The sequence below is a fragment of the Gymnodraco acuticeps genome, unplaced genomic scaffold (genome assembly GCF_902827175.1).
Source record: "Gymnodraco acuticeps unplaced genomic scaffold, fGymAcu1.1, whole genome shotgun sequence".
Taxonomy (NCBI): domain Eukaryota; kingdom Metazoa; phylum Chordata; class Actinopteri; order Perciformes; family Bathydraconidae; genus Gymnodraco; species Gymnodraco acuticeps.
Window position 1 is genome coordinate 2366880 of NW_022990224.1, and position 27828 is coordinate 2394707.

Here is a 27828-nt window from a genome sequence, read left to right on the forward strand (position 1 = left end):
TAGTCCAAATGTTTGGAAATACATGTGTGTATAATAGAAAGATGAATCCACTAGGATATCCATCCAGGACCTATGATCCAGGACCACAGCCACGACTCAAGATCCAGGGCTCGCGATCCAGGACACAGGACCGCAGGATCATCCATGTCTCCGGATCCCAGCGTATATAGACATCAAAAAGAAAGAAATTTGGTGAAGCTGGGTTATTCGGAACATGAGAGTACACAGGTATAGACAGAGAGAAGGAAGAAGTAAGATGTCCCCCGACAAACTAAGCCTATATCAGCAAAACTAGGGGCTGAATCTAATCAGCCCTAACTATAAGCTTTATCAAAAAGGAAGGTCTTAAGCGCACTCTTAAAAAACGGATAGGGTGTCTGCCGCCCGAACACAAACTGGAAGCCGATTCCACAAATGTGGAGCTTGATAAGAAAAGACTCTGGCTCCCATTGTACTTTTAGAGACTCTAGGAACAACCAACAACCCTGCATTCTTGGAACGCAATGCCCTAGTAGGACAGTAGGGTATAATGAGTTATTTAAGGTAAGAGCTACACACACTCCTCCTTAGTGAAGTCCTCGATGCTTCAAGTGACCTTAAACGACCTGGGTCATATAGCATGAATGTTTTGAGCTAGTCTTTGCATTTTTAAAACTATTAACTAGTCATTTAGAATAGCCTTTAAAATACATACTTAGGTCATTGGTAACCAAGTTGAGACCCAAATAACTACATGTTATGTGTATGTGTTGGCAGTTTCTGAGTGCAACACATTCAATCATCAACTTCAATTGGCTGAATGATTTTGAATTAGTCCTAAGGAACTTTTCATATTCTGAGGTTAACAACATGACCGGATTGTCATCAAACACTAATAGCCATTATGTATTCAATGCAAGGTTTGACCACTATCTCAGTGTTGCTGCAGAGTTGATCAGGTGTTTGTTCTACAGTTTTCTCTGCAGTGGTTGTGCTCTAACTTTGATTCTCCCCCTGCTGGCTCAGTGGTGTTTGTGCTTCACTCAGAACTGCAGCCCGGCAGCCAGGGTCCTCGAGGCGCTCAGATTTAAGGGTAAAGAGTAAATGACTGAAACCTTTCATCCCTCCCTAAAATCCATCAGTTCTGGAGGAGTTTGTTTTTAGGTAAGAACACAATAAATGCACACTCAAGAGAATAATAAGTGATGGCATTGTTCTTAAATTCCAAAGTTGTATGAAATGGGATAAATATTCCCAAAATATTTTTATTTTTAATAATGTATTGTTTTACAATACATGAATTAGAGGAATTGAATTATACACAAACACTTGACAACTAGAAAAGTAATAGCATCCCTTTTTACATTTGATGTTTGAGGCTCCGCTGTCTAGACTTTGTTTCGGTATTATTGACTTAGATCCCAAATTTCTATATTTTGTTTTTCTGCGCCCACTTCCCTGCAGTCCTTTTTTATACAGATTGATGGGGAGCCAGCGAATGAGGAACAATTGGCACATGCTTTTATTTTAAAAGAACAATGGGATTCATCTTTTTAATAACACTGATACAAACATTTCTTCTGTTAATAACACAGCATGAAAGTAGGTTCTCTTAGGACTTTTCTTAAGAACAAATGTAACAACGGATTTAAGATAGTACTGGTGAATGAGGCCCAATCAGTATGAAAAAAAAAGGTTTGAAAATGCATAGAAATCCAAATGATGATCAATCTTTTAAAACATTATTTTTTCATTCTATTCAACAGGAAGTATGTGTTGTTTTTGGTGAGCGTTGTACCTAGGTGACCCTTGGATCTCCAAACTGAGACTTTGTAGAGGATGGAGAGGCTTAGTCAATTAAATCCAGTTGGCTGCAGCCTGATCACAAAACAGGAAGGGGAACAGGCACAGAGTCCCGCACGTCATGGGTGAGTCGAATTGAAGAAAGGACAAGGACTTGAACCCCAAGGAAGTGGACGCTCAAGACAAAATAGGTAAACAGCCGTGGGTTTCTTTAAAAAAATCAGCAGGACACATTGGAAGTGGATTTAAATGGATTTAGGTATGTTGTGTCTGACTGGGGGGAAATGTGTAATCTTTTCTTTATAAAGTGATAACGGGTACATTTTTAGCACCTCTTCCTGTTTTCCATGCAGATTTGGTGCTTTTTTGTAACTTTGTAGAATTGCAATGAAATCTATCCACTTTGTATGATTGGATCTACTTACTTTTGTCACTAGGTGTGTACGTTTCCAGTTTGTTTGTTTATCTCCAGGTACTCTAACACCATCTGAACCATGCAGAAAAATGGGGGAAAATGTACAAAAAATACGATGTTTTTGGTTGTTTATTCACAAAAAGATAATTATATCTCAATATCAGTTGTTTGGGAAATGCGTCTTTCTTGTGAGTAATAGGCTTTAAATATAGTTTATCTGGAACCCTTTTTACTCATCCAATAATTACCTATATAATAAGAACGGCTGTTTTGACGAAATATTGCTGTCAAAGTTATATACCTGTATGTATTGTCCCTTTACTATATAGTGGTACTAAAATGGTCTGTTTTTGGATTACAGTTCTTAAAGTGCTGTCTGCCGTCTGCACAGCGCTGTCTGAGTTCAAGTTTACTTAGGGCATTTAACGTTCTAAGTCACATTTAAACAATCGGCAGCTGTCTTGTGATTGCAAATTCTCTGATGATACTTTGGCTCCTCAATCATTAAGGTACCAACAGTGTTTTTACTTTGCCTAATTAAAGGTTGTGACACATTCTGCCCCTTTGGTAAACTTGCAGGCTTAAGCCACTTTATTACCTCCTCGTGTTTACGTGTGTTCAGTCCACAGCGCTTTCTCCTGCTAATCCAGTTTCACTCAAGGCTAATGAATGGACACGGCACCTTTAATGGGACTCGTATTCTTTCTCAGAGATGTCAAATTATTAGAATGAGAGATGGCACATTGCTTCATCACACACACCAAAGCGCCACGAGTGACACACAGCAGCAGAGCCCAGGACAGATGAGTCAGAGCAGCACCCCCCTCCATCACACACTGACAGCTACAGCTAAATCTGACGGGATTAACAGATGTCCTAACAGATTTCAACCTGTTCTTATTAAACAGTCGCAATATCATAGCTGTATAAGAGAACATGCACTATACTCCACTTAAGTAACATCATGTATTAAGTACACTGTATTTGAAGAAAGTCATTTGTTATTGTTCTGTATAGACATCCTATTAGAGACAAGTTGCTCATCTGAAGTTCAGGTGCAGCAGATGGAGGCAGCGTTAACGGATTACCGTAACTCCTTTAACTGTCTGCAGTCAGCCAGTGAAGTTCAACATGAGATTATAGTGCCTAGTCTTCCATTTGGGGAGGAGGGGGAGGAGGGAGGGAGAAGAGTTGGCCCTGAGTCACATGTCCCCTCTTCTACGCTGTAGCTGACCGGGCTGCACACAGGGAGTGTGGGGGGTGTTGTGGATTCAGACAGTAACACACCTTTAGGTGTCCTGTCACTCTGTCATGCTGATTACTTGCTGGTATTTATACATCTCAGCTCGGAGCATCGCCAAACATTGCAAGTATTGCTGCTGTTTTTGTTACTCAGGCTGCTTGTCATTTCAAGGTGAACTCTGCAGAAAGGTGTAAAGGAAATGTGTTTTATTTATTTTATTTTTAATGGAGTGAGATGACAGCGAAGTCATGCTTCTATTAGAGCCACTAAGATCAATGTCATGCCTCTACACTCGAGTCATCCTGATTCTAAATGCAGTATTTATGAAATTAGAGCACGTAGCCTGCTTTCTGGATGCAGGACTGTTCTCCTTACTTGTGTCCGTGCGTACTGTTTGTCGCTCCTCTGCAGTCGACATGTTTTCTGACCAGATCCATTCTGCTCTCCCCTTCTATTATTTTACCCTCCGCAGATCTGAACATGGCCTCAATTCTGCAGAAGCTCATCACCCCTCTGTTCAGCGGGCCTCCTGAGCTCCCCAGGAATAAAGTGACGGTGGTGGGAGTGGGCCAGGTGGGCATGGCCTGTGCTGTCAGCATCCTGCTCAGGGTAAGAGTGTCATCTGTGTAAAGGTATCAAAGAATCATATGCTTGCGGCCTTATAGGAGAACAGGAGAACTTTTTCATTGATGAGTAATGAGTTTACTGTGAGCTGTTGTTCTGAGTTTCCTGGTGTGTTGGTGTGTGCAGGAGCTGACGGATGAACTGGCCCTGGTGGATGTGATGGAGGACAAGCTGAAAGGAGAGATGATGGACCTGCAGCACGGCAGCCTGTTCCTCAAAACCCCCAAAATAGTCGCGGACACAGGCGAGTTTATACGTCACATACCCTATGAATTATATATGAACAAACCCTTCCTTCAGAATATAGACACAACTGGAAATGTTACTGTATATAAATGTTACTGAAGTGGGGATTTATGGCTTTTTCTTTATTAATTATTTACAATAAGACAATTATTTTTAATACGTTTTCAGAAAACATTTGTCTAAAGATGCAACTGAGGCATTATTTATTGCTAACGTTTGGTGAATTTAGTAGAAAAACTCTCAAAATTGACAAGTGTATGAACAAAAATCTATATTTTTGCCTATTAATCTATACATGAAGACACTTAACCATTAAGACGTATGTATTCCTCCTCTCTCAGATTACTCTGTGACGGCAAACTCCCGCATCGTCGTGGTGACGGCCGGGGTCCGTCAGCAGGAGGGGGAGAGCCGGCTGAACCTCGTCCAGAGAAACGTCAACATCTTCAAACACATCGTCCCTCTGATCGTCAGATACAGCCCCAACTGCATCATCATCGTGGTTTCCAACCCAGGTGCTGCCAAACACACATTTGACATCCTGTGTTTCCTCTCTCACACAGCAGAGACACAGTGTTCAGACTCTGATAACGCTGACTCTCTTCAACAGTTGATGTGCTGACCTATGTGACCTGGAAGCTGAGCGGCCTTCCTAAGCACCGAGTCATCGGCAGCGGCACAAACTTGGACTCGGCTCGCTTCCGCTTCCTGATGGCGGAAAAACTGGGGATCCATCCCAGCAGCTTCAACGGCTGGATCCTGGGAGAGCACGGAGACACCAGTGGTGAGGAGGCAGGGGATTCGTGATTGGTCAGAATACTTTGATGTCATTGAGAAACATTGAAAGTTAATATGGTTTAGAAATGTCCATTTGTGTTTAATTTGTTAAGTTAGCGAGTATCTTCTTAGTTTTCGGACATGTATATTGTTTTATGTTTTGAGTTATTTTTCTGTGGGGCCAGGTATGTCTCAGAAGTATGTAGCTACTCGTACTGTACATACAAAATACATGGTGAGAGAGCTGTGTATGAACAGCAGTAGTGTTCAAATATTTTGTATTGGGATTCAATTTGAGTACCACCCTCTGAATAGCTTGGTTAAATAATCTCCAATAAAATGTACATCATGTTATTGTTTTCTGTTTTCACACAACTAGACTTTAAGTGAAAATCACTAGGGATAAACTGTGAAGTTATTGCCTCATAATGTTATCGCCTGGAATATCTCGTCCATTCAGTTTTTGACCAAAATTCATGTTGTCTCCTTTTTTCATAGTAGAGAATTATTATAAGTCAGAAACAATTTAATTTACAATCATGCTGATTTTGCTTTTATTCCTTTTCTAACTAGACAATATCCTTTCGGTTGAGTTTAAGTTTTTCTCAAAGGATTCTTTTTCATTTTACGATAATAACAGACTGTGGCTGTGTGAAGCGTATGGATGGAGGTTGATGGTTTTGTGTGTATCAGTTCCTGTGTGGAGTGGAACCAACGTGGCCGGAGTAAACCTGCAGACGTTAAACCCGGAGATCGGCACAGAGAATGACGAGGAGAACTGGGCGGAAACACACAAGATGGTGGTGGACAGGTCAGTTCACTTGTGTATATGAACTTATGTGGTGTTTTTTTTTTTAAGTATAAGTAGTAGTAGTTAAATAGGACAGTGAAAACACCTTAAAGTAAAAGATATTAAAGAGTTAATTATGCATTCAGCACTATCTCTCTCTTGATCTCTTTTTCATCAGGTTAGAGAACTAAAGCAGCCGTCCTGAGGGAAATCTGCTTCTAAGTGTTCTTGTGTTTCATCAGCTTATTTTTTGCACTTCTGGTCTGCTTCATCACCATTCAAAAAAAACAAAAAACTATCATAAATCCAATCTTTAAGCAGTCTGAAAACTCAGCCCCACCTTTCCTGTGTCCTGTGCCCCTCAGCGCCTACGAGGTGATCCGACTGAAGGGTTACACCAACTGGGCCATCGGTCTGAGTGTGGCCGACCTGACGGAGAGCCTCATCAGGAACATGAACCGGATCCACCCGGTCTCCACCATGGTGCAGGTAACGGCGCTCACACACATTCAACTTCCCATGCAGGGCCTGAGTCTTTAAGTTTAAAATACTAACGGTAACCTTGACTACAAACACTATATTGCCGTGTAGCAGCGTCTGAATGAGTTGCGTTATAGTATTTCAATAGTACCTTTTAGAGCATAAATGTAATATACTTACTATATAACTTGACTATATACTATAACTTTGTTATTGATTGTTGATTTATTGAGAGAAATGTCAACAAAGATTGTTTTTCTTTTGCACATATTTGAATTTCTTCGTGATCATATCGATGTGTTGAAGTCTAAAGTTCGACTTCTAAAGCAAAATCTGAAACTGACTGAAGCTGATTAAAATAAAACTGTGAATACCTCCTTTTTAAAATGTAAATTAAATAGTTTTTTACAATTTCAAGCTCAATTGTTATTCAGGTGTGAAGAAACAAATTCAATAATAATAATTTTAATTTCGATGTGCATTCATCCTCTGCTTGTAGCTTCCTTTATGCCAATAGAGCATGATGAGGGAGACATTTTCACTGTTTTGTTTGACTTATTATGTCAAAATCTTTCCATAATGTGTACATGAATACACAATATAGCAGACGGTGAACATGTGTGTCCTCTGTAATATATAACAAAGCTTTACTGAATATGGGTTCATTTAAGTGCATCTCCCTGGGGAAATATCTAGTAAATGTATTTTCTGTCTTCTATAAGTGGTTTAAAAGCTGGATAGATGAATCCCCCTTATTTAAATATGAGCACATGATTTTACATTGTTGTATCCTCTCTCTGTGACTTTTGGCAGACAGACAGTGACGTTGTGTTTTCTTGTCTGCAGGGCATGTATGGCATCAGCGACGCGGTGTATCTGAGTCTGCCCTGCGTGCTGAACGGCGGGGGCGTGGCCAGTGTTGTCAACATGACCCTGACGGAGGACGAGGTGTCCCAGCTGCAGGAGAGTGCCAGCACCCTGTGGGACATCCAGAAGGACCTGCAGGACGTCTAGCCGCACAGCAGGGGGCGACGTAGCTGAGCCCTCCTGCTGTGTTATCACTCTGCATTCACTAGCACAGCTCCACCTTCAAAACACCGCCCTCTGTAGACTCACAGGGAGTTTAATCCCATCAGATTTAGCTGTAGCTGTCAGTGTGTGATGGAGGAAGTGCTGCTCTGACTCATTTGTCCTCGGCTGTACTGCTGTGTGTCACTCGTGGTGCTTTGATGTGTGAAAGAGCAAGTTTGTGGTCCCTTTAACAGTAAACTGCATGGGGTCAGTTATTCAATAGTGAAGGGAAACAAAAAGGCTTATGTAAAAGGGTCACATTTATAATCCTATAATGCTGTGCACATATAACACAGGGATTTCACTGAATCACTGCCCAATAATAATTATTTGGATGTATTATCACTGACAGAAAGTCTTTATGTGTATAAACGAGAACAAGAACATTTGGACAATAATATCAGTCGTCTTGCTAGCAAGGTAACAACAGCTGTAAAACAGAGTAATGGAAGATTATGGTGCAACTATCTCTGCAGTTATATAGTACATATATAATATCTCTGTACATCTTTGAATAACTTTAAGGATAGACATGTGCATAATGTCAGCAGGGGAAAGGTGACATTGATCAAATATAGAGGAGACACTGGATGGATTATGTGTTTAATGATGGGGTTTTCTTGCACAGATTGTTATGCACACGATGCAAAATAAGGTTGATCTGATATTTCCTCCCACATTTATCAGCTCTGACCTGTCTGGTTATGTTAATTGTATACAAATAAAATGAAGCCGTTAAAAAAAAAATCCTTTATTGTAGTTTTGTCTTTTTAATGAATGCCAGGTTCATTCCGTTGTGTCCTGCAGTCAGGTCAGTGATCATGTGGTAAACATCTAGGAGCCATATGCAAATTAAGTTTTATTCAAAAATATATCAGAATAAAACCCTTCTCAGTTTGTGACCTTTGTTTGACTTCAGGCGGCCATTTCCAATAAACCTAATTGTGCCCCCTCTCTCAGAAGGTGTGACGATGAATGGTGTTTATCGTGGTGTTAGTCTCTTGTGGAGTGTGAATTCATTAGTTGTTGCCCCAAGCTGACACAAATCTGTTTTATAATCATGGGAAAGTGTGTGATCCCCTCCATGTGAAACACACACAGACAAGGTAAGGGAATTGTATTTATTTCACACGTTGAACTACAAGTGAACTCAAACAGTAGTAACACACAGAACATCCTAATAAAAACAACAAAGTGCAGCAACAAGACAATACAATGGAAAATTGTTTTCACAAATAATTTAGATTCAGCTGTTGTTCATTTGGGTAATTATCTGGATTGCCTGCAGCTGAGGAAGACAAAGAAACACACAAATGTAACTTTAAATTGCTCAGATTAAGTGATGCAGCGGTGATAACTGTCAGGGTTTTACCTTCTTCCACAGCTCGCAGCAGAAGCTCCAGAAACAAGGAAGACAAATTCAAACCCGGTCCATCTCTGTGAGTCACTGCAGGGACAACAGAACCAGATATTTAGACCAAGATAAGAAAAACATGCCCTAGAAAGGAAGGTTTTACAAACATAAAGAGAGACACAATACATAGAATCAGCTTTATACTGCCTAATATAAGAATATTACCGTTAAGTCAGAGTACCAAACTGATACATGTATGTTTTTAGGCACCACTTTCTGGCAAAGTATTATGAATAAAACATGTGGAAGTCCATTTAATAATGGCTCTATTATTAAATCATCTTCAAATACCAATGAGACCAGTTACAGTATTACCCATTAATAGGAGCACATTTTGTGTATCCAGGTTATTAATATATATGTTATTAGCTGCACGCTCACCTGAGTGTAAGGTGTCTCCTTCCTCTCTGCTGGGGCGCTGCAGAACTGAGCGATGTCCTTCTGTAAAACATCAACATCAAACAATGTTTCCTCCTAATTTGAGTGTCAGATAATTGTACAGTTATTCATTCTTACGTGCTCCCGTTAGGTATAAGATGGCCTGAGGAGTCCAGTTTCTCTGCTGCATTTTGATGTAGAAAATGTTTCGTCATAATTATATTCCTTAATATGTTTGTTTTTTCAATTTCAGCTTAAATATGAGAGAGAATGAAATGACTTTGACCCACCTGTGGGGAAGTCCAACACTGAGCAGCCAAAGTCACCACCAGCAGCGTGACAATTAGAGACATGGTGGAACTCTGTAATGACTGAATTACAAATAATATAATCACTTGAACAGAGGGAAACAACCACATCACCGTTATTACAATATAATGAAGTTATAAGCCGATAACAGAAGGGTGTTTATTAGTGTGCAAAATGTGTTAATCCTTTAAAGATATATTTAATATTCAAGATGAAGATATCTTTAAGAGTATTTTACAATATTGTCAGTCATTATATGTTTAAACACAAAATAAATTATAATGGTTTCATTAATTAACTATTGTCCTTTAAAATCCAGAGTACATAGTGGTATAAACAGTTGACTAAATGTTCTTACATTTTCTCACAAAAAGTAGAATTATATTTTTTAACTTTAAGATTACAATACATAGCTTTATAAAAAGAACATAAAAGTTATTTTAAATTAAAAAGAAATCTGTTAAATTATTAAATATTAAAATAATAAAACTGTATTATTTATTATAAGACATGAACAGCAGGAATTGATTATGTAAAAACACTTAAAAAACAATAACTACAATGACATTACATTAACAATAATCATACTTATAATACAATAATGATGATAAAATAAGAATAGGCTTACCTTTAATGACTTTCTGGAAAATGGATTGTGTTGTGCTCGGTTGTGCTCTCCTGCAGGGTGTGTGATTTGTGCTTCCTCTATCACTTCTGTTACGATAAAAACCAATCGCCTCATTAATATGCAGCGTCACCAATGAGGCTAATTGGTCTCATTACGTCTCACATGACTTTTCCATTGACGAGTGACAGGTGATGAAACTGTCGCTGGTCGTTAATCACAAACACCGGAGATGGAAACTTTTGAAGACTCCCTCGAGCAGCGCAGGGTCTTCCCGGGGTCACGACATGATGACGACACTGATCAGAGCTTTATGAAGGAGAGCTGAAGTGATGACAGTGTGTGTGTGTGTGTGTGTGTGTGTGTGTGTGTGTGTGTGTGTGTGTGTGTGTGTGTGTGTGTGTGTGTGTGTGTGTGTGTGTGTGTGTGTGTGTGTGTGTGTGTGTGTGTGTGTGTGTGGTGTGTGTGTGTGTGTGTGCGCGTGCGTGTGTGTGTGTGGACACCTGCAGGAGGTCGGGGGCGGAGGAGAAGTGAGACTAAAGTTCAAGTCCAAGAAATAAAGTGTTGTTGATGCTTGTCATAAAAAGCTGCAGGACATATTGTTCAAGTGTGTCTGTCTCTCCTCCAGTGAATGAACAGGAATCTACGTTCATTTACTGAAACTAACAAGTTACAATCTTTTTAGTTTTGCTAATTTGAGCTTTGTTCATTTGTAATAATTATTGGCCCTCTTGTTGCAAATGATATGGGAAGATATAACATCTTCCGCCAGCATTCGTTAACCTCACATACACTTTGTGACCCTAAGGTCCTCATCCGCAGGTTCATATATGTATAGTGATACAAGGCTACATTGATATGTGTATGTTGTGCCTCTACTGTGACATGTCTCCATGCTTTAATGTTCAAAAAGGCGTTTGTTTTTCTCAAACTGCCTGTGCTGCAGCACCTCTTTTCACCCTCTGTCTGAAACCAGAGCCCCAGTCTGCTCTGTTAGCTGGCCGGCTCTGTTGTGATTGGTCAACCGCTTAGAGTTGTCCCTCTCCATTGTACGAGTAGCCTATCACGTACAATGTTTTGGAGCGTTAGCTAACAGAATTGTGAGTGTTACATAGTGATGTCAATATGGCAGGGTGTGTGGGAAAGAAACTCTCTCTGGAGGGATCACAGAGATTTTAGCCTTTGCAGACCATTTACATGCACACAAACCTATAACACACGAGAGGAAAGGGAAAACCCCAATAAGCATAATAGGGCCTCTTTAAGTCATAAGTTTTAGATATTTTCAGACAGGAACTGAAATGTTGGATAACAGAGGCTGATGATTGAGAATGTCACTGGTGCCCTTAAGGGGAAAACAAACGGATTCCAAGGTTATAAATAAATATAACACAAATGTATAAAAGACACACTTTATTCCAAGTATGCACTTACAAAACGTACAGTAAAACATCTCCAACACAAGCTTCTTAGAGCTTTTCCACAACAGTTCAGGTTTCTTCGCCTGGGTAACATTTATCTCAACATTCGTTTCTTGAATGTACAAAGTTCCAGTAACACGTCATCGAGGGACTCGTGCTCTCAGTGTCTGTCGAGGCACGATCTGGAGGAGAGGACCCTCAAAGAGCCCCTGACTCTCCGCAGAGTTCATCCAGTGGTCCCATGTTATCAGTCCATACATATCAGACAGGAATGGTACAAAATAGGAGACCTGCTTCCAGCTTTTGAAATTAAAAAAATCTCTTGGCAGTCAGATACAAAACATTAGATGTCAGTCAAACATACAGGTTGTTTGGATTCACAGTTCTGGAGTGGCAATGACCAAAATATACAGTCACCATTAGAAGCTATGATAAATACTGAAACTCTCCTCGAAACAAACACGGTCCTCCGTTATACCATGTTGTTGCTCTCCCCAATTTTATCCACCAGCTGGAAGAGAAAAACACAGGAGAGGTTTTTATGAGCTGCATTTTTTACAGATGTAACTGCATCAGACAAAAAAATCACTCTTTTCATTTCATTTCAATCTTTATTTCGAACAGATAAAAAAATAACAAATAAAAAATAACAAATGTGAAAAACAGAATACCGTATTGTTAAAATACAGTATTTATCCACATTCATGATAATATTTATATATTCAACAAAAAAAAGTCTTCATATTAATAATAATAATAAAAAATCATATGTGTCCGAAAGGGAGTAAGAGGAAGCAAATGCTTATTAAAGTATATGGAGAAAAAACTTGGAAGATTTATATTCCAGCTACAACTATCATTTGATTAAAAGATGAGTCAATCAACAGGAAATCAATCAGAAACTATTCTAATAATCAATGTTTTAGCCAAACATTCTGGCTCCAGTTTCAAAATGTATGCTTTTTTGTGAGAAATAACAACATCCTTCTCCAGTGACATTACATTTTGATTGTCCCATGACTACTTGTAGCCGTTCTGTTAGTGACGACAGCCGATTAATACCGTTTTTTGCCAGGATTTAACTTGCAAATATAGTATGAAGTTGCAGCTTTTGATACGAATGAAGACATAATATAATAAATGTCAGACAAAGGCCGATTAAAGACTTTTCAGGCCTCTAGAGCAGGTTTGAAGTGTGCAATAATTTAAAGGGACATTCATTTAATGTTGTGATACTTACTCGACTGATCCCTGGTAAACTGAGCAAAGATCCGAGCATGGGTACTCGTCTGATGAAGCCCACCGCCACCGGGAAGAATCCTCTGTAACAAAAAGAGAGATGAAGATGAAGATAATTCTGATTCTGGATAACGATGACACTGATTTCTTTGTGTTTGAGCTGACCTGAATAAAAGGAAGAAACCGTAGATCTCCAGAACGACTCCAATAATCGGCCAGCCGATCAGGACCACCAGCACCCCCCCCAGGAAGAAGCTGGTGGCTTTCACTTTGTGTTTCTGGAAGAAGAACCTGAACGTCCGCTCCAGGCCGATGACGAAGGAGAGGCCGGCCACAAACAGGATCTGAACCAGAAGAAGACACACGGTCAGAGCTGAGGGAGATGATCGACTGTCATGCAGTGATGTTAAAGGATAATTTATCAACTCACATTTCCAATGGCGAGGAGAGCTTTATCAAAAAACAGCACCATCCCAAAGAAGAGGAAAAACACCCCGAACCCCGTCAGCCCCATCCCAATTTCTGTAAAAGACAAAAATACATTTAAACAATTTATTGAGGTAAAACAAACTAGTGTTTATTTATCAAAAATAAAGACGGTATAATGAAATATTGTAAAGAGAAGGACATTTGAAGAAAGTAGATTAGTTATTACTTCAGCAAATAAGTTAACAATGTAGTAATACTGAAATGATAACACTTAAAATAGACACAAATTAAAGGATACAAATCAATGCAATTAACAATATAAATGTAACACTTGAAATTCAACTAAAACTACAAATATAAAGTAAAAACATTAAATGATAAGAACAGTCTCCCAGTTTTAATAATACAAATGCTTCATGTACGTGCAGCTAGGTGACGTCATGACGCTCTCAGCCAATGGGGTTTGAGATGCTAACATCATCCATTCAGCTAACAAACCGGGTTTTTACACAGTCACAACAGAGAGAGACAGAGAACAGCGGGGAAACATGAACAGCTCTTACTCTGTGAATCCGTGAGGGAAATCATGTTGGCGGCGGCAGGAGAATTTATCAAACAACAAAATTCTCGTAACGATTAAACCTGCGGCTTTCTGCCGTTAGCACACACTGATACAACAGGAGGAGCGGTGGTACACCACGTCGTCCGGATACACGCAACACGTATTTCAACAAAGATCGTCTATTGAGAAGATGAACCAGAAACTTTGAAGCATCCAATTTACCTTTTTCATAATATTGTATTTTATAGTTTTTTCTTTTTTCTTAAAGGTGCAGCTAGTTGTAATGACTTTGTATATTGAAAGGTAGATTGTGAATTTACTCCAGGTGTAATTAAAGTCGTTTAAGTGTTGAATATAATTTTCAAAAATAATTAATCAACATTTGCAAAGTAACTTAAGATATTAAATACATAGTGGAGTAAAAGTACACGATTTACCTCTGAATTGTAGTGGGGTAAAAGTACAAAGTAGCAACAAATTGAAATACTCAATGTCCAAGTACCTCTAAATTGTACTTTAGTACAGTACTTGAGAAAATGTACTTAGTTACTTTACACCACTGTAGGAGGCTCACAGAACAGCAACAACATGTTACAATTAGTTTCTGTTACAAGACTGTTCTAATAATAATGAAAAATTAAATGACTCAAATGGCAGCTCACACAAAATAAACCACCAAACATGACACGTTATAGTACATGGAAGTAAGTATAAGATTCAAGATTAAAAAATGTGTTTGGAATATGCACAGTAGTTACAGTGTAGTTATGTAGGCAATAAACATCTTAAGTCCCAGGCTCCTCCAACAATGTATGTATATAAATAAATAAATGTATAAAACAACATTTTATTTTTTAAACAATAGAAATGGCGCAAGAAGAAAAAGAGTAAAAAATAAAAAGTGCAAGAGAATGTTTCAGATTGAACTGCAAGTAATGCACGAGAAGTGAAGTATGGTAAAATAGACAAGCTCAAGTCCATAATTTTTCCATAGACACTGTCCAGTGATATTCCAGATAACTCCAGACAGTTTTAACACCAAGAGATTCCAGGTGTTTCCTCCACTGCATGGAAAGATGAGTCTTTCCATCCAGACAGTGTTTTATTTGTTCCAGACTCATACTCATCTGGGATCAATGTTTTTCACATGGAGATAGATGGAGGGTCCTCCCAAACCCACTTTACCAGAAGATATAAATATATATTAAGACTGAAAACAATGTTTACCCAAGGACATTGTATAATTCACAAAAAAAACTCTAAAAGGTTAAAGATGGCAAAACATGATGAAAACGCAAGGAGGGCAGACATAAAAAGAGAAAATCTAATGAGACCAAAAAACGGATAAATTATTAAAAAAAAGTATATTGCAAGTTTTTATATTTTATATTTAAGTGTCTTGGCTTTTGCAGCAGGGCTGGTTTTGTAATATAAGAGGTGTAGTGATATTGTCCAGAGATTTGAGCGGAGTGAGACCTCCATTTTAAAGAGACAACTGATCTGCGCATGCGTTAGAATGTTTGTGTGCGTCACTGTTGCGCAGTCATTGCGCTGTTAAAGCAAAAATGATACTCTTTCAATTCGTTATGTTTCACATATTTTACCCATATTTATTCTTACTTTTGCTCCCTACACAGTATTTTTATTTATTTTGTAATGTTCCCTGAAATACAGAGAACATTAAGGACATTGCGTACCCTTTTCCCCCTAGTTGTGTCAGAAAGGAACTACAACTCCCATGAGCCTATGCAATAAGGAAGTTTCAATCTCATACGTATTCAGAGTTTGTGTTAGCAGAATATCTCTTGCAAGACACACAATCAGCTATTTACTTGCAAATATGCACCGATCAGAAATCCGCTTCATTGAGTGACACCTTTTCCACAGAGCTCCTGTCTGCTTTCACCAACATGGGGACTGCTTTCGCGATTGTTCTGGTGTTTGTGGGATGTTGCTGTAACGTGGTGTCTCTGGAGCTGCTTGTAAGGTCAGTGACAAACTTAGACTGTGTATAAACTCCTGTGCACTTTACTAGGAAAAGGTTTCACAGCTGTGTTTGCTTTGGGTGTGTGTGTGTGTGTGTGTGTGTGTGTGTGTGTGGTGTGTGTGTGTGTGTGTGTGTGTGTGTGTGTGTGTGTGTGTGTGTGTGTGTGTGTGTGTGTGTGTGTGTGTGTGTGTGTGTGTGTGTGTGTGTGCGTGTGCGTGTATCCAATGCGTAGCAACTGTAGAGTCATTTATTATCAATTTGTCAGAGAAAGGCTTCTCGTGTAAGTGCCACTAGGAGTTTATCTTGTACTTGTGTTTAACTTATTATAGATTAAGTGCTCTAAAGTGATTGGTGCTTTTAAGAATAAGATAAGAGATGACTTAATGTATCCCAAAGTTCAACATTTTGTGGCAACATCTCTTGATTTTAAAGATAGTATAAATATTCTTTCTTTTAAGAACATATTTATTATATTTTTCATTAATAGAAATTGAACAAGAAATAGTAGAAGAACATGAAGCATATGGAGTGAATGCCAGAGTTATTTGTATATTTTATTGAATCCTTATGACCTTCTGCCATAGAGGTACCCACTTTTTCTGGGGTGCGTACACATGCAATTATGTCAATTATTGAGTCTGTGTTTTGCAATTTCATCCTTTAAAGCTTAACATCTTGGATATAACACCTGGATATTCTTTGTTGTTGTGTCCTGCAGACAGTTCCCAGGATGTGGAAACATAGTCACCTTCGCTCAGTTCCTCTTCATCGCATTAGAAGGTTTCATCTTTGAAACAAAATTTGGGACGAAGAAACCAGCAATCCCTATCCGGTAATAACTCAACCAGGTGGTCTGAACGTCCTGCTGCAGGAAAATATGTAGAATGGACACTAAAACAAACCTGTTATCTCACATCTCTCTTCCCCAGCAACTATGTGATCATGGTGACCATGTTCTTCACTGTCAGTGTGATCAACAACTACGCTCTCAACTTCAACATCGCCATGCCGCTGCACATGATCTTCAGATCGGTAAGAGCTGCCTTTTGTCTTCTTTTAACCTTTTATTATTGAGTTTCTTTAATATGACATTACTTCCATATATCACCTGAGTCTAATGTCTGTCTTGTTTCATTGCAGGGTTCGCTAATCGCTAACATGATCCTGGGAATAATCATCCTGAAGAAAAGGTACACCTTCCTGAAAACAATGATACTTCAGATATGATATAGATAAAGTCATGTCTTCAGGTTGAAAAGCACTAATCTCTGTCTCCCCTTCTTCTCCCCCTGCAGGTATACAGCAAGTAAATATCTGTCTATAGCTTTCATTTCAGCGGGTATCTTCATCTGCACCATCATGTCTGCCAAACAAGTGGTGAGTCCTCTGTTTTTCTAAACTGCCTTTTTTTATCAGTACGAGACTTCTTCTCTTTCAAAGTGCATGCAACATTGATCTGAAATGTTTCTGAGGCATTTTGTCATTTTGTTTCTGCAGAATGTAGCCACTGAGGGATCAGAAGAGCAAGGCTTTTACCCACTGATCCACTGGCTTATAGGTGAGTTGCACTTTCAATTGACAATTCAAAATGAAAAGACCGCAACCATGGATTATTGTCATTACATTGTGAATCATTTAGTCAAGAAAATGACAAGAAAATGTGTACATGTCCATCATAACTCACCACAGGCCAAAGACATATCTTAAATTACATATACTTAAACATGTTTAATTTACATGCAAATAAAAGAGAGAAAGCAGCTAAGTTAAATAATAAATAAATAATAAAAGAAGCTAAGTTTAACAGCGTTTTTGTCATTTTTGCTGATAAAACTACAAAAAAAATGTAACAAAATCATATTAATAAACCTTCTGTCGATTGACCTTATTGGAATGAGTGTGACGAAGCCAACCAAGGTCATAATTAGATTTAAAATGAAAAGGTACAATTAATACAATTTAAGAGACAGATTCAGATTTAACATCTATCCCATTAACATGATCTCCTAAAGTGATTTTATTATTTTGTTTTCTTCAGGTATCGCCATGTTGACCTTTGCTCTGCTGATGTCTGCGAGGATGGGCATTTTCCAGGAGACACTGTACAAGCAGTACGGAAAACACTCCAAGGAAGCCCTCTTCTATAATGTGAGTTTTATCCCTGCTGCGACATGATTGGGCTTTTTGGAAATATTCTCTCTGGGGAATCAATTATGGCTTCAACAGCTATTGATCTTTGTATTTCCATCTCTGTGTAGCACTGCCTGCCTCTGCCGGGCTTCCTGCTCCTCTGCACCGACATCTACAACCACGCCGTCCACTTCAGTCACAGCAGTGAGTGTTATTAATAAATATCAATAAAGCCCTTTTGTATCTTATTGTTATTATGTCAGGAGAGCATTGCATCTTTTCTCACAGATGTAAATTAACTTGTCTTTTCTCCCTCTCAGCTCCTACAGTTGTTCCTGTGGTCGGAGTGACGATGCCAATATTGTGGCTCTACCTCCTGATCAACGTCATCACACAGTATCCTGACAAACACGTTTATATCACTACCTTCTATTTATGTATCCAATTGAAAAGTGATTACACTAGTGACCGACCTCCAAAAGAGCCCCAGAGTTGATTAAGAAAATAGGAAGAAACATTATATATTTAAAAAAAATACTTTTACTTTATCATTCATTTTGTTTTCTCTCTAATCCGTGCTTTTTTCTTGTGAAATATTGTATAGTTCTGGTGGGTTGCTAGTAGACACACTGTTTGTGTCATAGTTAGCGTTGGCTATCAAACATTTGTCAACAGCTGTTTGTTGGTGGTCTGAAAGTTCGAGTATCCACATTTCGGTAGTGAATTATTTCTCCAACACTGTAAATAAAGTATGCATATTCTGTCAAATAAAAGATAAATATATAGGTTAAACAAATTCAATGGGTAAAATAAGATGTAAGTTATTCTGAAATTAAGGAATAACTTTTAATATGCTATTAAAAGATCCTGAAAACGTATCCCTCACCCATTTTAGGTTAAGGATCATCTTTAAAAATAAGCTGGGTGTGCTTTCAATACACTGGCAGAAACCCAATAACCTGATACGCTGTTCCCAACACTGATCACATCTCCTCTGAAACTCATGTTTACACAGGTATCAAAAAATATTGCACAATTAGCTCACAGGTGAAAAGATAAGAAACCGCTTTTTATTATTTTCTAAAATAACAAATCATTCTTGTTTTTATCAGCTGGAGTGTACAACATATTTTGTTTGTTTTTAACTATGTGAGGAAATCAACAAACTGTAAATACTTCACTGGAGACAAAACAAGATACACTGGCTGTCCAAGACTCAAGCTGAATTGTAAATCACATTTATTTAGTATTGTCTCACCCTCTTGTTACAGCCTTTAACCAGTGTTTTTCAGGTATGTGTGCATCAGAGGTGTCTTCATCCTGACCACAGAGTGCGCCTCGCTGACCGTCACTCTGGTGGTGACCCTGAGGAAGTTCCTCAGCCTCATCATCTCCATCATGTACTTCCAGAACCCCTTCACCACGTGGCACTGGGTGGGCACGGCGGTCGTCTTCCTCGGCACGCTGCTGTACACCGAGGTGTTGAGCAGTGTGTGGGCGGCTCTGCGTGGACCAGGCGGCAAGGCCAAGAAGGCCGAGTGAAGAAGAGGAAGAAGAAGATGACGATAAGGGACTAATGGTCAGATAGAAACACAGCCACTGTGATGGACTTAGAGGTTGTTTTTGGTCAAAACTACCTGCAGCGATTTTATGCAGTTATGTCATTTTCTTAGACAGTAGTACACTCACACACACACACACACACACACACACACACACACACACACACACACACACACACACACACACACACACACAGTTTAGACTAGAGGATAAGACTGGTGATACTTTATATGTTCATTATTATCAGCTAATCCCTAGGAGACTCAAATAGGAGAATTTGCTGCTTTTTGGGTTGGTCTAATATTGAAGTTATTTCAATATATTTGGGCTTTAAACTGTTGTTTTCTGATCTTTAATAGACCATAAGATTAATCGGTAAAATCAATTACAGATTAATCAATAATTACAAGAATTGTTGCAGCCTTACTGTAGATTCCTGCAGCCAAGTAGCCAAATTACATTTTTAATTGAAGCTTTTAAAACTGGTCATATATTTTTCAACTGTTAAATAATTTCCCGGAACAAAACTCGTCACTGAAGTTTTAGCGAACGTTATTCAAACACGACTAAATAGTGCATTTGTTAAGGTGTATTTTTAGCTGTGACTCAATACACAATAATGGAGGGAACATGTGATGTGTCTCAATAATGTGTTTTTAATCATTTTTGTGAAATGATGGTGCTCTAGAACAGACAGAGAAAGTTGTATTAAGCTTTGGCTACTGGGTCACTTTGTTGTTGTTGTTTTGTCCTACATCGGATTATTGATAATAAAATATCACCAGCCCTATTCTTAAATATTGGTACCTCATTCGTTTTATCAGGTGCAAAATGATGGTGCAACTTTCTTGTGTCTTTAAAAGTTTTTATTATTTATTTTCTCAATGTGACAGCTAATTTACTCCATTTTAGCACTGATACCAACGTTTGTCAGTACAGTGAATGCAATACTGTGATGCTGTTGGATGTAAGACTATTCCTACATTAATGTTTAGGAGCAGCTGGAAACACTGTTTGTATAGAGGGATAACTTATGTGGATCATAAGGATGCTGTAATCTTGTTTTCCTCATCTGTCAAACTGTCTCAGGTGTTCTCAGTTTTCCTCAACAAGAAACATCCCATTTTAAAATAAACCTTTACACTCCCTGCACACTCTCATTAAAATGACAACCTGCTACAAATATACAGAAGATACCAGAGTATCTGTTGCTAATTTAAAGGGCTGTACTTGAGTATAATTTTGAAGTACTTGTACTTTACATGAGTATTAATAACTGAACCTCCTTCATACTTCTGCTCGTCTACGTCTAAATTGTCTTTACTCCTCTCACATAACACAAAATATAATTGTTATGATGTATTTTAGATTAAGCAACCCAGCAGTAAAGATCCACGTTTTCCCCTATAACATTAAAGTTATGCTTACATAAAATGTATCAATCACCATGATACAATGTTTTAATATACATAATTATGAAATGAGACATTTTGCATTAAAAGCGCTTTAACTTTCTGTAATTTAGAAATATATTATGAAGTGTTATTTAACGTGTACCTTAAGTACTGCTTGAGTATTTATACATGCTTTCATTGCTACTTTTACGTAAATTATGAGTACTACCACTTCTTTAAAATAAACTTAAAGTAGAAAAAGTATACTCAAAGCCCCATTTCAGAATAAAGTGTTATCATATTTTTTTATTATGTAATACGTAATACATCATTTGACAGATCAATGCATGTATGATCTTAACCTTGCAGTTAGTAAAGGTGAAGACAATTTTACACACGTTAAATCCTGCTGCTGTGTATTGTAATAATAGGCTATATTATAGTAATGTGTTGATTATACTTTACATCAATTATATGAGTCTGTCATGTAAATAGCAATATAGTGGATACTTTACATGTAACCTACAACATAGGCCTACAATATTTTTCTTCTGAATTGTAGTAGAGTAGTCATGAAGTAGCATAACATGTAAATTCTCAAGCCAAGTACAAGTAATTAAAAATGCACTTTCAGTACTTGTGTACATGTACTAAGTCAGGCTACTTCAAAACACTGATAAATTGTTAGTTTTATAAGTATTGTTTGCTGGGACACAATGTTCCTTCATGTCTGACACGCTGTAAAGCAAACGGACCAATCAGGAGCCGCGTTGTTCAGCAATATCCAATAGGAGCAGCTCTTGTTGACGCTCGGAGTGGGAAGGGCAGATTGTTGCAGCTGTAGAGTTGATATCACTGAGCGTACATCCACCTTGTGGATTAAATAATATCATAAATACTAAGAGTAGCGAGTATCTGCTGCTGCTTGAGTGTGGATGGGGGGAAACAGCCCGAGTCACCTCCCAGGAGAGGAGGGTGGAGGAGTCACTTTTGTGAAGGGCATTCGGGTGAGTGAAAGCTCAGGGAGAATGCATGGGTCTGAAAGTGGGAGAAAGTATTCAAACAATTACTCCACACTGTTTCAATGCACAGACCCTCAATGCACAGGGCAGGAGTGTTAGGTTGTTTTTGCAAGCCCTGCTAATTTATACTTTTCTGATTTTGAGATATGTAGTATTTTTTTGTATTGATTGAACTGGACCTCATGTTTGTTGTCACTGCAAAAATGTAGGCTTTCACACACTGCTGTGGTGTTAAATATAGCAAGAAAATGGTGGGCTGTAACATGGACTACAAGGAAAATACAAATACTTGTACACCTGCTTGAATAAACGTATTAAGGAGATGATCTAATTTATTAAAAAAGAAATCACGTTTTTTTTAAATAATAACGTGTGTCACAAATATACAATTTTAAAAGCCAATTCTAAATTCGTGTTTGAGTATTTAAACAAGCCCCAGAAGTTATTTGTAGGTAGTTATCAATCTGCGACCTTTGTTTATCGACCACTATCGGTGACCTCGTGCAACACCAAGGGAACTTTAAAACTCTAAGGACAGAGCAGCGAAGTAAACATTAAGCTGATACACACATAATTATGTATAACTAATCAACCACAAGGAGTGGAAGGTTAGGCAGGTCCAGATTATGTAATAATTGTAGTGATTGTAAGAACGTTTTTCAAATTTCTACAACTGTTCTTGACTAGACTACATACTGAAGAACTCCTACTGAATTTCCTCTCGAGGGATCGATACGTTTTGACCTTATATTTAGTATTTAGAGACTTTCTTTGTGATCATGGCCTTCAGATAGGTCTTAAACATTATTTAATTAAATAATGAATTAAATACAGAAGTATTCATCAGACAGAAGCAAAGTTGCAAAGACATGATTTTCCGACACAATGACAGCTCCATTTCTTTTAATCTATGTAGGCCGGTCATATCTCGCGCTACTAAAGCCAGATAAAGAAACAGAGCTCAAAAGCACTTAAAGAAAAACACTTAACTATAAGAAGAAATCCTTAACAAATCCATGTCATTTAAGTGTGTCTCTTGTTTCTCTCCAGCTGTCAGACAAAGTGATCCATCGGATGAAGGAGTCTAAGGTCGTCGCTCCTCCACCTTCACAGAAACCACGTCCTCCTCCACCTGAAACACAAACACCACCTCCCGTCCCCCACCCCTCTGTCAAACACGTACTCCCTCTCCTGACACCTCCACCTCCGTTCACCCCACCCCAAACTCTTGAAGCCCCATCCCTTCCTCCATCAGTGGAACTGGCTCCTCCTGTAAAACTCGTACTTCCACCTCCTGTGAAGTTTCACTCCCTGCCAGAAGCTCCACCTCTAACTTACCCTGTTCTCTCCTCTCCACCTCCGCCTACTACACCTCCACAAGTAGAGGCACCTGTGGAGTCTCCTCCTCCACCCGCTGTGGTGGAGCCAGTAGTCCCAACTCCATTTGAATCCTTCATCCGACCTCATGTAGAGCCAGAAACCCTGTCTCCACCTCCAGTAGCAGAACCTGTTGTCATACCTCCACCTGTGGACTTGGCTGTTGCTCCACCTGAACCTCTAGCTTCCCCTCTGCCCTCTGAAACACCTGCTGCTGTAGCTCTGTCTGTTGAACCTCTTCATTCTGCTTTACTGTCTGCTCCACCAGTGGAAACAGTTCAGGCTCCACCCACTGTTGAATTAACCCCAATAACACCACCCTGTCCTGTTGAGGCTGCAGTCCCTCCTGCTGCAGCTTTTGATTTAACACCTGCATGTGAAACACTTCCACCTCCATCACCTCAAGAGCTGCTGGAAGCACCCACTCCTCTTTTTGAGTCAGTGGCAGCTCCATCTTCTCCACCAGAGTATGTGGCAGCACCATCTACTCTTTTAGAGTCCATTGCACCACCCTGTTCTCCACCAGAGCCAATGACAGCACCATCTCCTAACTTAGAGTCGCTGGCAGCTCCCTGTCTTTCACTAGAGCTTGTGGCACCACCATCTTCTACCCCGGAGCCGGTGGCCCCACCCACCCCTATTTTAGAGCTGGTAACAGCACCACCTACTCCCACTGAGACGGTGGCACCGTCTGCCCCTCTTGTAGAGTCTGTTGCACCACCCGCTCCTCTCCCAGAGCCAGTGACAGCACCAGCTCCTTCCTTAGATTTGGTGGCAGCACCAGCTCCTCTTTTGGAATCTGTGGCGGCACCTTCCCCTCCCCCAGAGATTGTGGAAGCACCCTCTACTACTCCAGAGCAGGTGGAACCACCCTCTCCTCTTTTAGAGTGTGTTGCACCACCCACTCCTCTACCAGAGCCAGTGGCAGCCCCTCTAGAGCTTGTTGCAGCACCATCTTCTCCCCTGGAGCCAGAAGCACCACCCTCTCCTCTTTTAGAGATTGTGGCAGCACCCTGTCCACCTTTAGAGTCGGTGATAGCACAATCTCCTCCCTTAGAGTTGGTAGCACCACCCTCTCCTCCACTAGAGCCGGAGGCAGCACCCTCTCATCTTTTAGAGTTGGTTGCTGCACCCTCTCCTCCCCCCGAGTCCCTGGCGGCACCTTCACCTCCCCCAGAGCTCACTTTTGAAGAGCCCTCCCCTCCCTGTCACTGTGTGGAGTTGGCTCTTGTACCCTCTGATGCACCTGTAAGCCATTCTTTCGTCGAGCCTCTGGCACCACCTCCACCTCCACCTGCTCCTGCTCCACCTGCTGAGGAGCCCACCCTGACAGTGTTTCTGCCCCCTGCCGTTGAGGCTGAAGTTCCTGCTGTAGCCTCAGCAGCTCCACCTGCAGCTGGTGAGCTGATCGCCAAGGAAAATATTGTAGCAAGATATTTAAATATAATTTTTTTTAAAGCTTTTTATCAATGATTGAATGTGTTTACAGCCCCACCTGCTCCTCCTGAGGTGGTGGAGGAGAACCTCAGGCAGAAGATCAAAGAGGAGATGCAGATGAGTCTGGAGGAGGAGATCTACCAGAGGAGGCAGGAGCTGCAGCGACAGTAAGGAATCCTGTTTCTTTGACCTGTCCTCTTATGTGGGAAGACTTTTGGGTCCTGTTGCTGTGTGATTAGATGAACTGTATATATGTTGTTTTCCACTTTAATTGAAATAAGATGTCTGATTAATATGTAGCAGTGAGCCATTGAATTGAATATTGGTTTGATTAATCGGTTAAAAGTGTTACAAATTCACAAACTCTCACTCAGAGTGGAAAAAAGTTAGTGTGTCTACTCTAGGCCTGTAATCAATGGTTATTTTCATTATTAGTTGATAGGCCAATTACTTTTGTAGCTCGAATAATCGTTTTGTGTATGAAATGTCAGAACATTTTGAAAAATGCACATCATAATTTCCACGATTTCCATCTATGGCCAAAACCGAAAGATAATCAGTGAAGAGTGATACTAAGCAGTACATCCTCTCATTTGAGAAGCTGAAACCAGCTAAAGATTGAACATTTTGCTTGAAAAATACCATCAAAATGGCAGTTGATATTTCTTTCTATCAACTTATTACCTGTTCAATCGCTTTAAACAAATGTGTGAAGGATGAACCAGTGCAAGTAGAACATGTGAACTGTGTGCAGGCTGGAGGAGATAAGGGCTCAGGCTCATGCAGAGGCCCTGTCAGCCGCTCAGACTCAGGTGGAGAAGCAGGTGATGAAGACGCTGCAGGCGGAGAAGGCGGCGTACGTGGAGAACCTGACGGAGGCCATCGCGAAGGAGCGAATAAAGACTGACGATGAGAGGCTGATGGTGCAGCTTTACGTAAGCACACAAACAACACGATCTGTACATCGATAGGATCTCTCGTGAAAATGTGAAAACCCTTCCTCCTCTTACTGTGAATCTCTTTCTTTCTTGCCCTCTTGTGTTGTTTCAGCGGATGGAGGTGAAGGTAAGACGGGAGATCATTTACACGTGCATGACTCACTTTTTCACTTTCATTCTACTCTAATCACACTGAAGCTGCTGAGTTTATGCTTTGCTGCTCTTCATTTCTTTGATGATGAAATAAGAAAATAAAGTGATATCACATATTGGAATTCTGTTTACTGTCCACAATATATGAAATCATGAAAATGTCATTGTGGTTTTAGCTATTAACACATTTAAACTCACAGGCTCATCAGCTGGAGGAGCGGGAGAAAGAGTTGAGGAAACGAGATGCTCTCTACAGGGAACACGTCACAAAACTTGAAAAAAAGGTGAACCCAATGTAGAGAATCGCCGGAATCTGCAGCTCTTATAGCTTCACAATGAGTATTTGCTCATTGTTTAGCTCTCCACAAATGTACTGTTTCCACTTTAGCACTCTCATTGTGTCGTTTACAGCAGCAGCATGCCGGCATTGTCAGAGAACAAGCTCTTTATATTTTAAGTGTTGTAATATTTGACCTTTATGAGTTTTTTTTTCCTATTTGACAGTGCACTGAGTTTTATAAAGTGACGGCTGAGAGCTTCCAGAAGGGCAAAGAAGACACTCACAACCGTTTTGCGTAAGTTTGGAATCATTGTATTTGCATGAATCCAAAAATCCAAATGCGCCTGTCTTAATAATCCGGTCTTAAAGGGGACCTAGTATGCTCATTTGCAGGTTCATATTGTATGTTGTGCCGCTACTGTGACATGTTTACATGCTTTAATGTTCAAAAAGGTATTTACTTTTCTCATACTGCCTGTTCTGCAGCACCTCTTTTCACCCTCTGTCTGAAACCAGAGCCCAGTCCGCAACATAGTGATGTCACTATGTTTTGGAAGTAAACAAAGGAGTCCAATAGAGGTGTTTCAGGCAGAGGGAGGGAGTGTGTGGGAGAGAAACTCCCTGTGGAGGGAACTTAAGGATTTTAGCGTATATATAAGATATTTCTCTACTTTGCATGTTTAAGAAACCATTGTTCTTTATATTTACATGTGTCTCACAGGCGTGTTGATATCCAGCCGGTTTGCAGTGACCTGCAGGGTCAGATTCTGAAATGCTACAGGGAGAACACTGGAAAGACTCTGTCCTGCTCCAGTATCGCCTCGGCCTACATGCAGTGTGTGGACAATGCCAAGAAGGTATGACTCCAATATATATATATAAAAATCTACCACCATCACTCTTTGATACATGTCAAAACGATTTATTGTTGGTAACATTTTCACCCCTCCATCTACAGAATAAGCTGAGCACAGGAGGGTAATGTGACTTGATGAAGACATCTGACAGATGTAAGAAAGCAAAAGAAACTTGATGAAGATAATTTAACAAATGAACGATTTACTGGAAACACAGGAGAATCAACTCCAGGCTTTACACTAGTCTGGAACAAGTGCCAGTAGTTTGAAGATCATCTGAAAGCCTATTGTGCCACAGCAGTAGCAAATAGATCAAACCTGGTGCTGAAAATAAGGCAAATCATAACAAAGGAGCAAATGATGAAAACTTTAGAATTCAAGTAAGGTATTTGTATAAGATGTAAGGAGTGCTGTTGATCATCATGTATGTGTGCCTTGAAGTTAGGAAAGCTATTATCAGATTGTAGATGCATGAAAGAATTGTTCAATGAGCCGAGTGTGAAGTGACACACTAAGTGTTTGAGGTTATTGTACTGTACATACATTATTTCACGGGTTATTTCTGGTGCATGCACAAAGATATTAAAGACATCTCAATAAACTTTGCTGTGGAATCACAAAACGACTTTTGTTTTTGTTTTGCAGTTTTAGACAATATCTGGTACGTGTTTGCTATACCGTCTAGTGGATGAATCATGTCCTCATCTAAAGTTGAATATATTTTTTACATTTTGATGTCACATGAACATTTCTGAAAACATTCACTTGCAGGGATATTTAAATAAATGTTTTATATAACATAACATGCAATATTCATTCTTAGGGTGTAAAGCCATTTTAGGTAAGCGTCCACTGTATATTTGTGCCAGATTTGCTCCAGTTTGT

At 39.5% G+C, this 27828-nt stretch overlaps 5 protein-coding genes and 1 long non-coding RNA gene across 11 annotated transcripts; 3 read left to right on the forward strand and 3 right to left on the reverse strand.

The window, feature by feature from the left end:
* The first annotated feature begins 492 nt into the window (after nucleotides 1-492).
* On the forward strand, nucleotides 493-8182 carry ldhbb (lactate dehydrogenase Bb). 4 transcript variants are annotated; one of them, XM_034218800.1, is made up of 10 exons: nucleotides 493-543; nucleotides 1006-1143; nucleotides 1746-1973; nucleotides 3913-4049; nucleotides 4191-4308; nucleotides 4652-4825; nucleotides 4921-5094; nucleotides 5781-5898; nucleotides 6243-6366; nucleotides 7204-8182. In XM_034218800.1, exons 4-10 carry the CDS (start codon nucleotides 3921-3923, stop codon nucleotides 7369-7371), a joined length of 1005 nt encoding a protein of 334 aa, XP_034074691.1. In that variant the 5' UTR covers nucleotides 493-543; nucleotides 1006-1143; nucleotides 1746-1973; nucleotides 3913-3920; the 3' UTR covers nucleotides 7372-8182. The 4 variants fall into 4 exon arrangements, with proteins under 4 accessions (XP_034074691.1, XP_034074693.1, XP_034074690.1 ...); XM_034218802.1 differs by lacking the exons at nucleotides 493-543; nucleotides 1006-1143; nucleotides 1746-1973 and adding an exon at nucleotides 3415-3563; XM_034218799.1 differs by lacking the exons at nucleotides 493-543; nucleotides 1006-1143; nucleotides 1746-1973 and having other exon boundaries at nucleotides 3415-4049.
* LOC117547823 (spexin-like) lies at nucleotides 8180-9573 on the reverse strand. The gene is made up of 5 exons (XM_034218684.1): nucleotides 9511-9573; nucleotides 9359-9404; nucleotides 9224-9283; nucleotides 8759-8875; nucleotides 8180-8262 (listed from the first exon to the last, which is right to left on the reverse strand). Exons 1-5 carry the CDS (start codon nucleotides 9571-9573, stop codon nucleotides 8180-8182), a joined length of 369 nt encoding a protein of 122 aa, XP_034074575.1.
* A 1979-nt stretch (nucleotides 9574-11552) lies between these two features.
* On the reverse strand, nucleotides 11553-13960 carry LOC117547861 (vesicle transport protein GOT1B). Its single transcript, XM_034218749.1, has 5 exons — nucleotides 13807-13960; nucleotides 13245-13336; nucleotides 12980-13158; nucleotides 12816-12897; nucleotides 11553-12086 (listed from the first exon to the last, which is right to left on the reverse strand). Exons 1-5 carry the CDS (start codon nucleotides 13829-13831, stop codon nucleotides 12048-12050), a joined length of 417 nt encoding a protein of 138 aa, XP_034074640.1. The 5' UTR covers nucleotides 13832-13960; the 3' UTR covers nucleotides 11553-12047.
* A 1565-nt stretch (nucleotides 13961-15525) lies between these two features.
* slc35b4 (solute carrier family 35 member B4) lies at nucleotides 15526-20632 on the forward strand. 2 transcript variants are annotated; one of them, XR_004569249.1, is made up of 11 exons: nucleotides 15526-15792; nucleotides 16511-16624; nucleotides 16722-16824; nucleotides 16933-16982; nucleotides 17088-17169; nucleotides 17290-17350; nucleotides 17831-17940; nucleotides 18051-18126; nucleotides 18243-18318; nucleotides 19215-19608; nucleotides 19645-20632. XR_004569249.1 is itself a non-coding variant. In XM_034218723.1 (10 exons), exons 1-10 carry the CDS (start codon nucleotides 15716-15718, stop codon nucleotides 19462-19464), a joined length of 999 nt encoding a protein of 332 aa, XP_034074614.1. In that variant the 5' UTR covers nucleotides 15526-15715; the 3' UTR covers nucleotides 19465-20632. The 2 variants fall into 2 exon arrangements, 1 of the variants encoding a protein (XP_034074614.1); XM_034218723.1 differs by having other exon boundaries at nucleotides 19215-20632.
* On the reverse strand, nucleotides 20334-23028 carry LOC117547843. Its single transcript, XR_004569250.1, has 2 exons — nucleotides 22892-23028; nucleotides 20334-21917 (listed from the first exon to the last, which is right to left on the reverse strand). It is a non-coding gene; the product is annotated as an uncharacterized LOC117547843 (long non-coding RNA).
* On the forward strand, nucleotides 21261-27565 carry LOC117547841 (proline-rich extensin-like protein EPR1). 2 transcript variants are annotated; one of them, XM_034218719.1, is made up of 9 exons: nucleotides 21261-21886; nucleotides 22952-24677; nucleotides 24768-24882; nucleotides 25470-25650; nucleotides 25766-25780; nucleotides 26007-26090; nucleotides 26311-26381; nucleotides 26808-26943; nucleotides 27045-27565. In XM_034218719.1, exons 1-9 carry the CDS (start codon nucleotides 21815-21817, stop codon nucleotides 27066-27068), a joined length of 2424 nt encoding a protein of 807 aa, XP_034074610.1. In that variant the 5' UTR covers nucleotides 21261-21814; the 3' UTR covers nucleotides 27069-27565. The 2 variants fall into 2 exon arrangements, with proteins under 2 accessions (XP_034074610.1, XP_034074613.1); XM_034218722.1 differs by lacking the exon at nucleotides 25766-25780.
* The last annotated feature ends 263 nt before the right edge of the window (nucleotides 27566-27828 follow it).

What these genes read in the sequence shown, in the direction of transcription:
- LOC117547861 (XM_034218749.1), bottom strand. Translation starts at nt 13,831, where the DNA reads ATGATTTCCCTCACGGATTCACAGA. An exon ending in CTCTCCTCGCCATTGGAAAT is followed by an intron (nt 13,159 to 13,244) that starts GTGAGTTGATAA and finishes CTTCTGGTTCAG; the next exon opens with ATCCTGTTTGTGGCCGGCCT. An exon ending in GGTTTCTTCCTTTTATTCAG is followed by an intron (nt 12,898 to 12,979) that starts GTCAGCTCAAAC and finishes TTTTTGTTACAG; the next exon opens with AGGATTCTTCCCGGTGGCGG.
- LOC117547841 (XM_034218719.1), top strand. Translation starts at nt 21,815, where the DNA reads ATGGGGGGAAACAGCCCGAGTCACCTCCCAGGAGAGGAGGGTGGAGGA. An exon ending in GACACTCACAACCGTTTTGC is followed by an intron (nt 26,382 to 26,807) that starts GTAAGTTTGGAA and finishes TGTGTCTCACAG; the next exon opens with GCGTGTTGATATCCAGCCGG. An exon ending in GTGTGGACAATGCCAAGAAG is followed by an intron (nt 26,944 to 27,044) that starts GTATGACTCCAA and finishes CTCCATCTACAG; the next exon opens with AATAAGCTGAGCACAGGAGG.
- LOC117547823 (XM_034218684.1), bottom strand. Translation starts at nt 9,573, where the DNA reads ATGTCTCTAATTGTCACGCTGCTGGTGGTGACTTTGGCTGCTCAGTGT. An exon ending in AGTGTTGGACTTCCCCACAG is followed by an intron (nt 9,405 to 9,510) that starts GTGGGTCAAAGT and finishes ATCAAAATGCAG; the next exon opens with CAGAGAAACTGGACTCCTCA. An exon ending in CGCTGCATCACTTAATCTGA is followed by an intron (nt 8,263 to 8,758) that starts GCAATTTAAAGT and finishes TATGGCTCCTAG; the next exon opens with ATGTTTACCACATGATCACT.
- ldhbb (XM_034218799.1), top strand. Translation starts at nt 3,795, where the DNA reads ATGCAGGACTGTTCTCCTTACTTGTGTCCGTGCGTACTGTTTGTCGCT. An exon ending in CAAAATAGTCGCGGACACAG is followed by an intron (nt 4,309 to 4,651) that starts GCGAGTTTATAC and finishes CTCCTCTCTCAG; the next exon opens with ATTACTCTGTGACGGCAAAC. An exon ending in CACAAGATGGTGGTGGACAG is followed by an intron (nt 5,899 to 6,242) that starts GTCAGTTCACTT and finishes TGTGCCCCTCAG; the next exon opens with CGCCTACGAGGTGATCCGAC.
- slc35b4 (XM_034218723.1), top strand. Translation starts at nt 15,716, where the DNA reads ATGGGGACTGCTTTCGCGATTGTTCTGGTGTTTGTGGGATGTTGCTGT. An exon ending in ATAATCATCCTGAAGAAAAG is followed by an intron (nt 16,983 to 17,087) that starts GTACACCTTCCT and finishes CTCCCCCTGCAG; the next exon opens with GTATACAGCAAGTAAATATC. An exon ending in CGTCCACTTCAGTCACAGCA is followed by an intron (nt 18,127 to 18,242) that starts GTGAGTGTTATT and finishes TCTCCCTCTCAG; the next exon opens with CTCCTACAGTTGTTCCTGTG.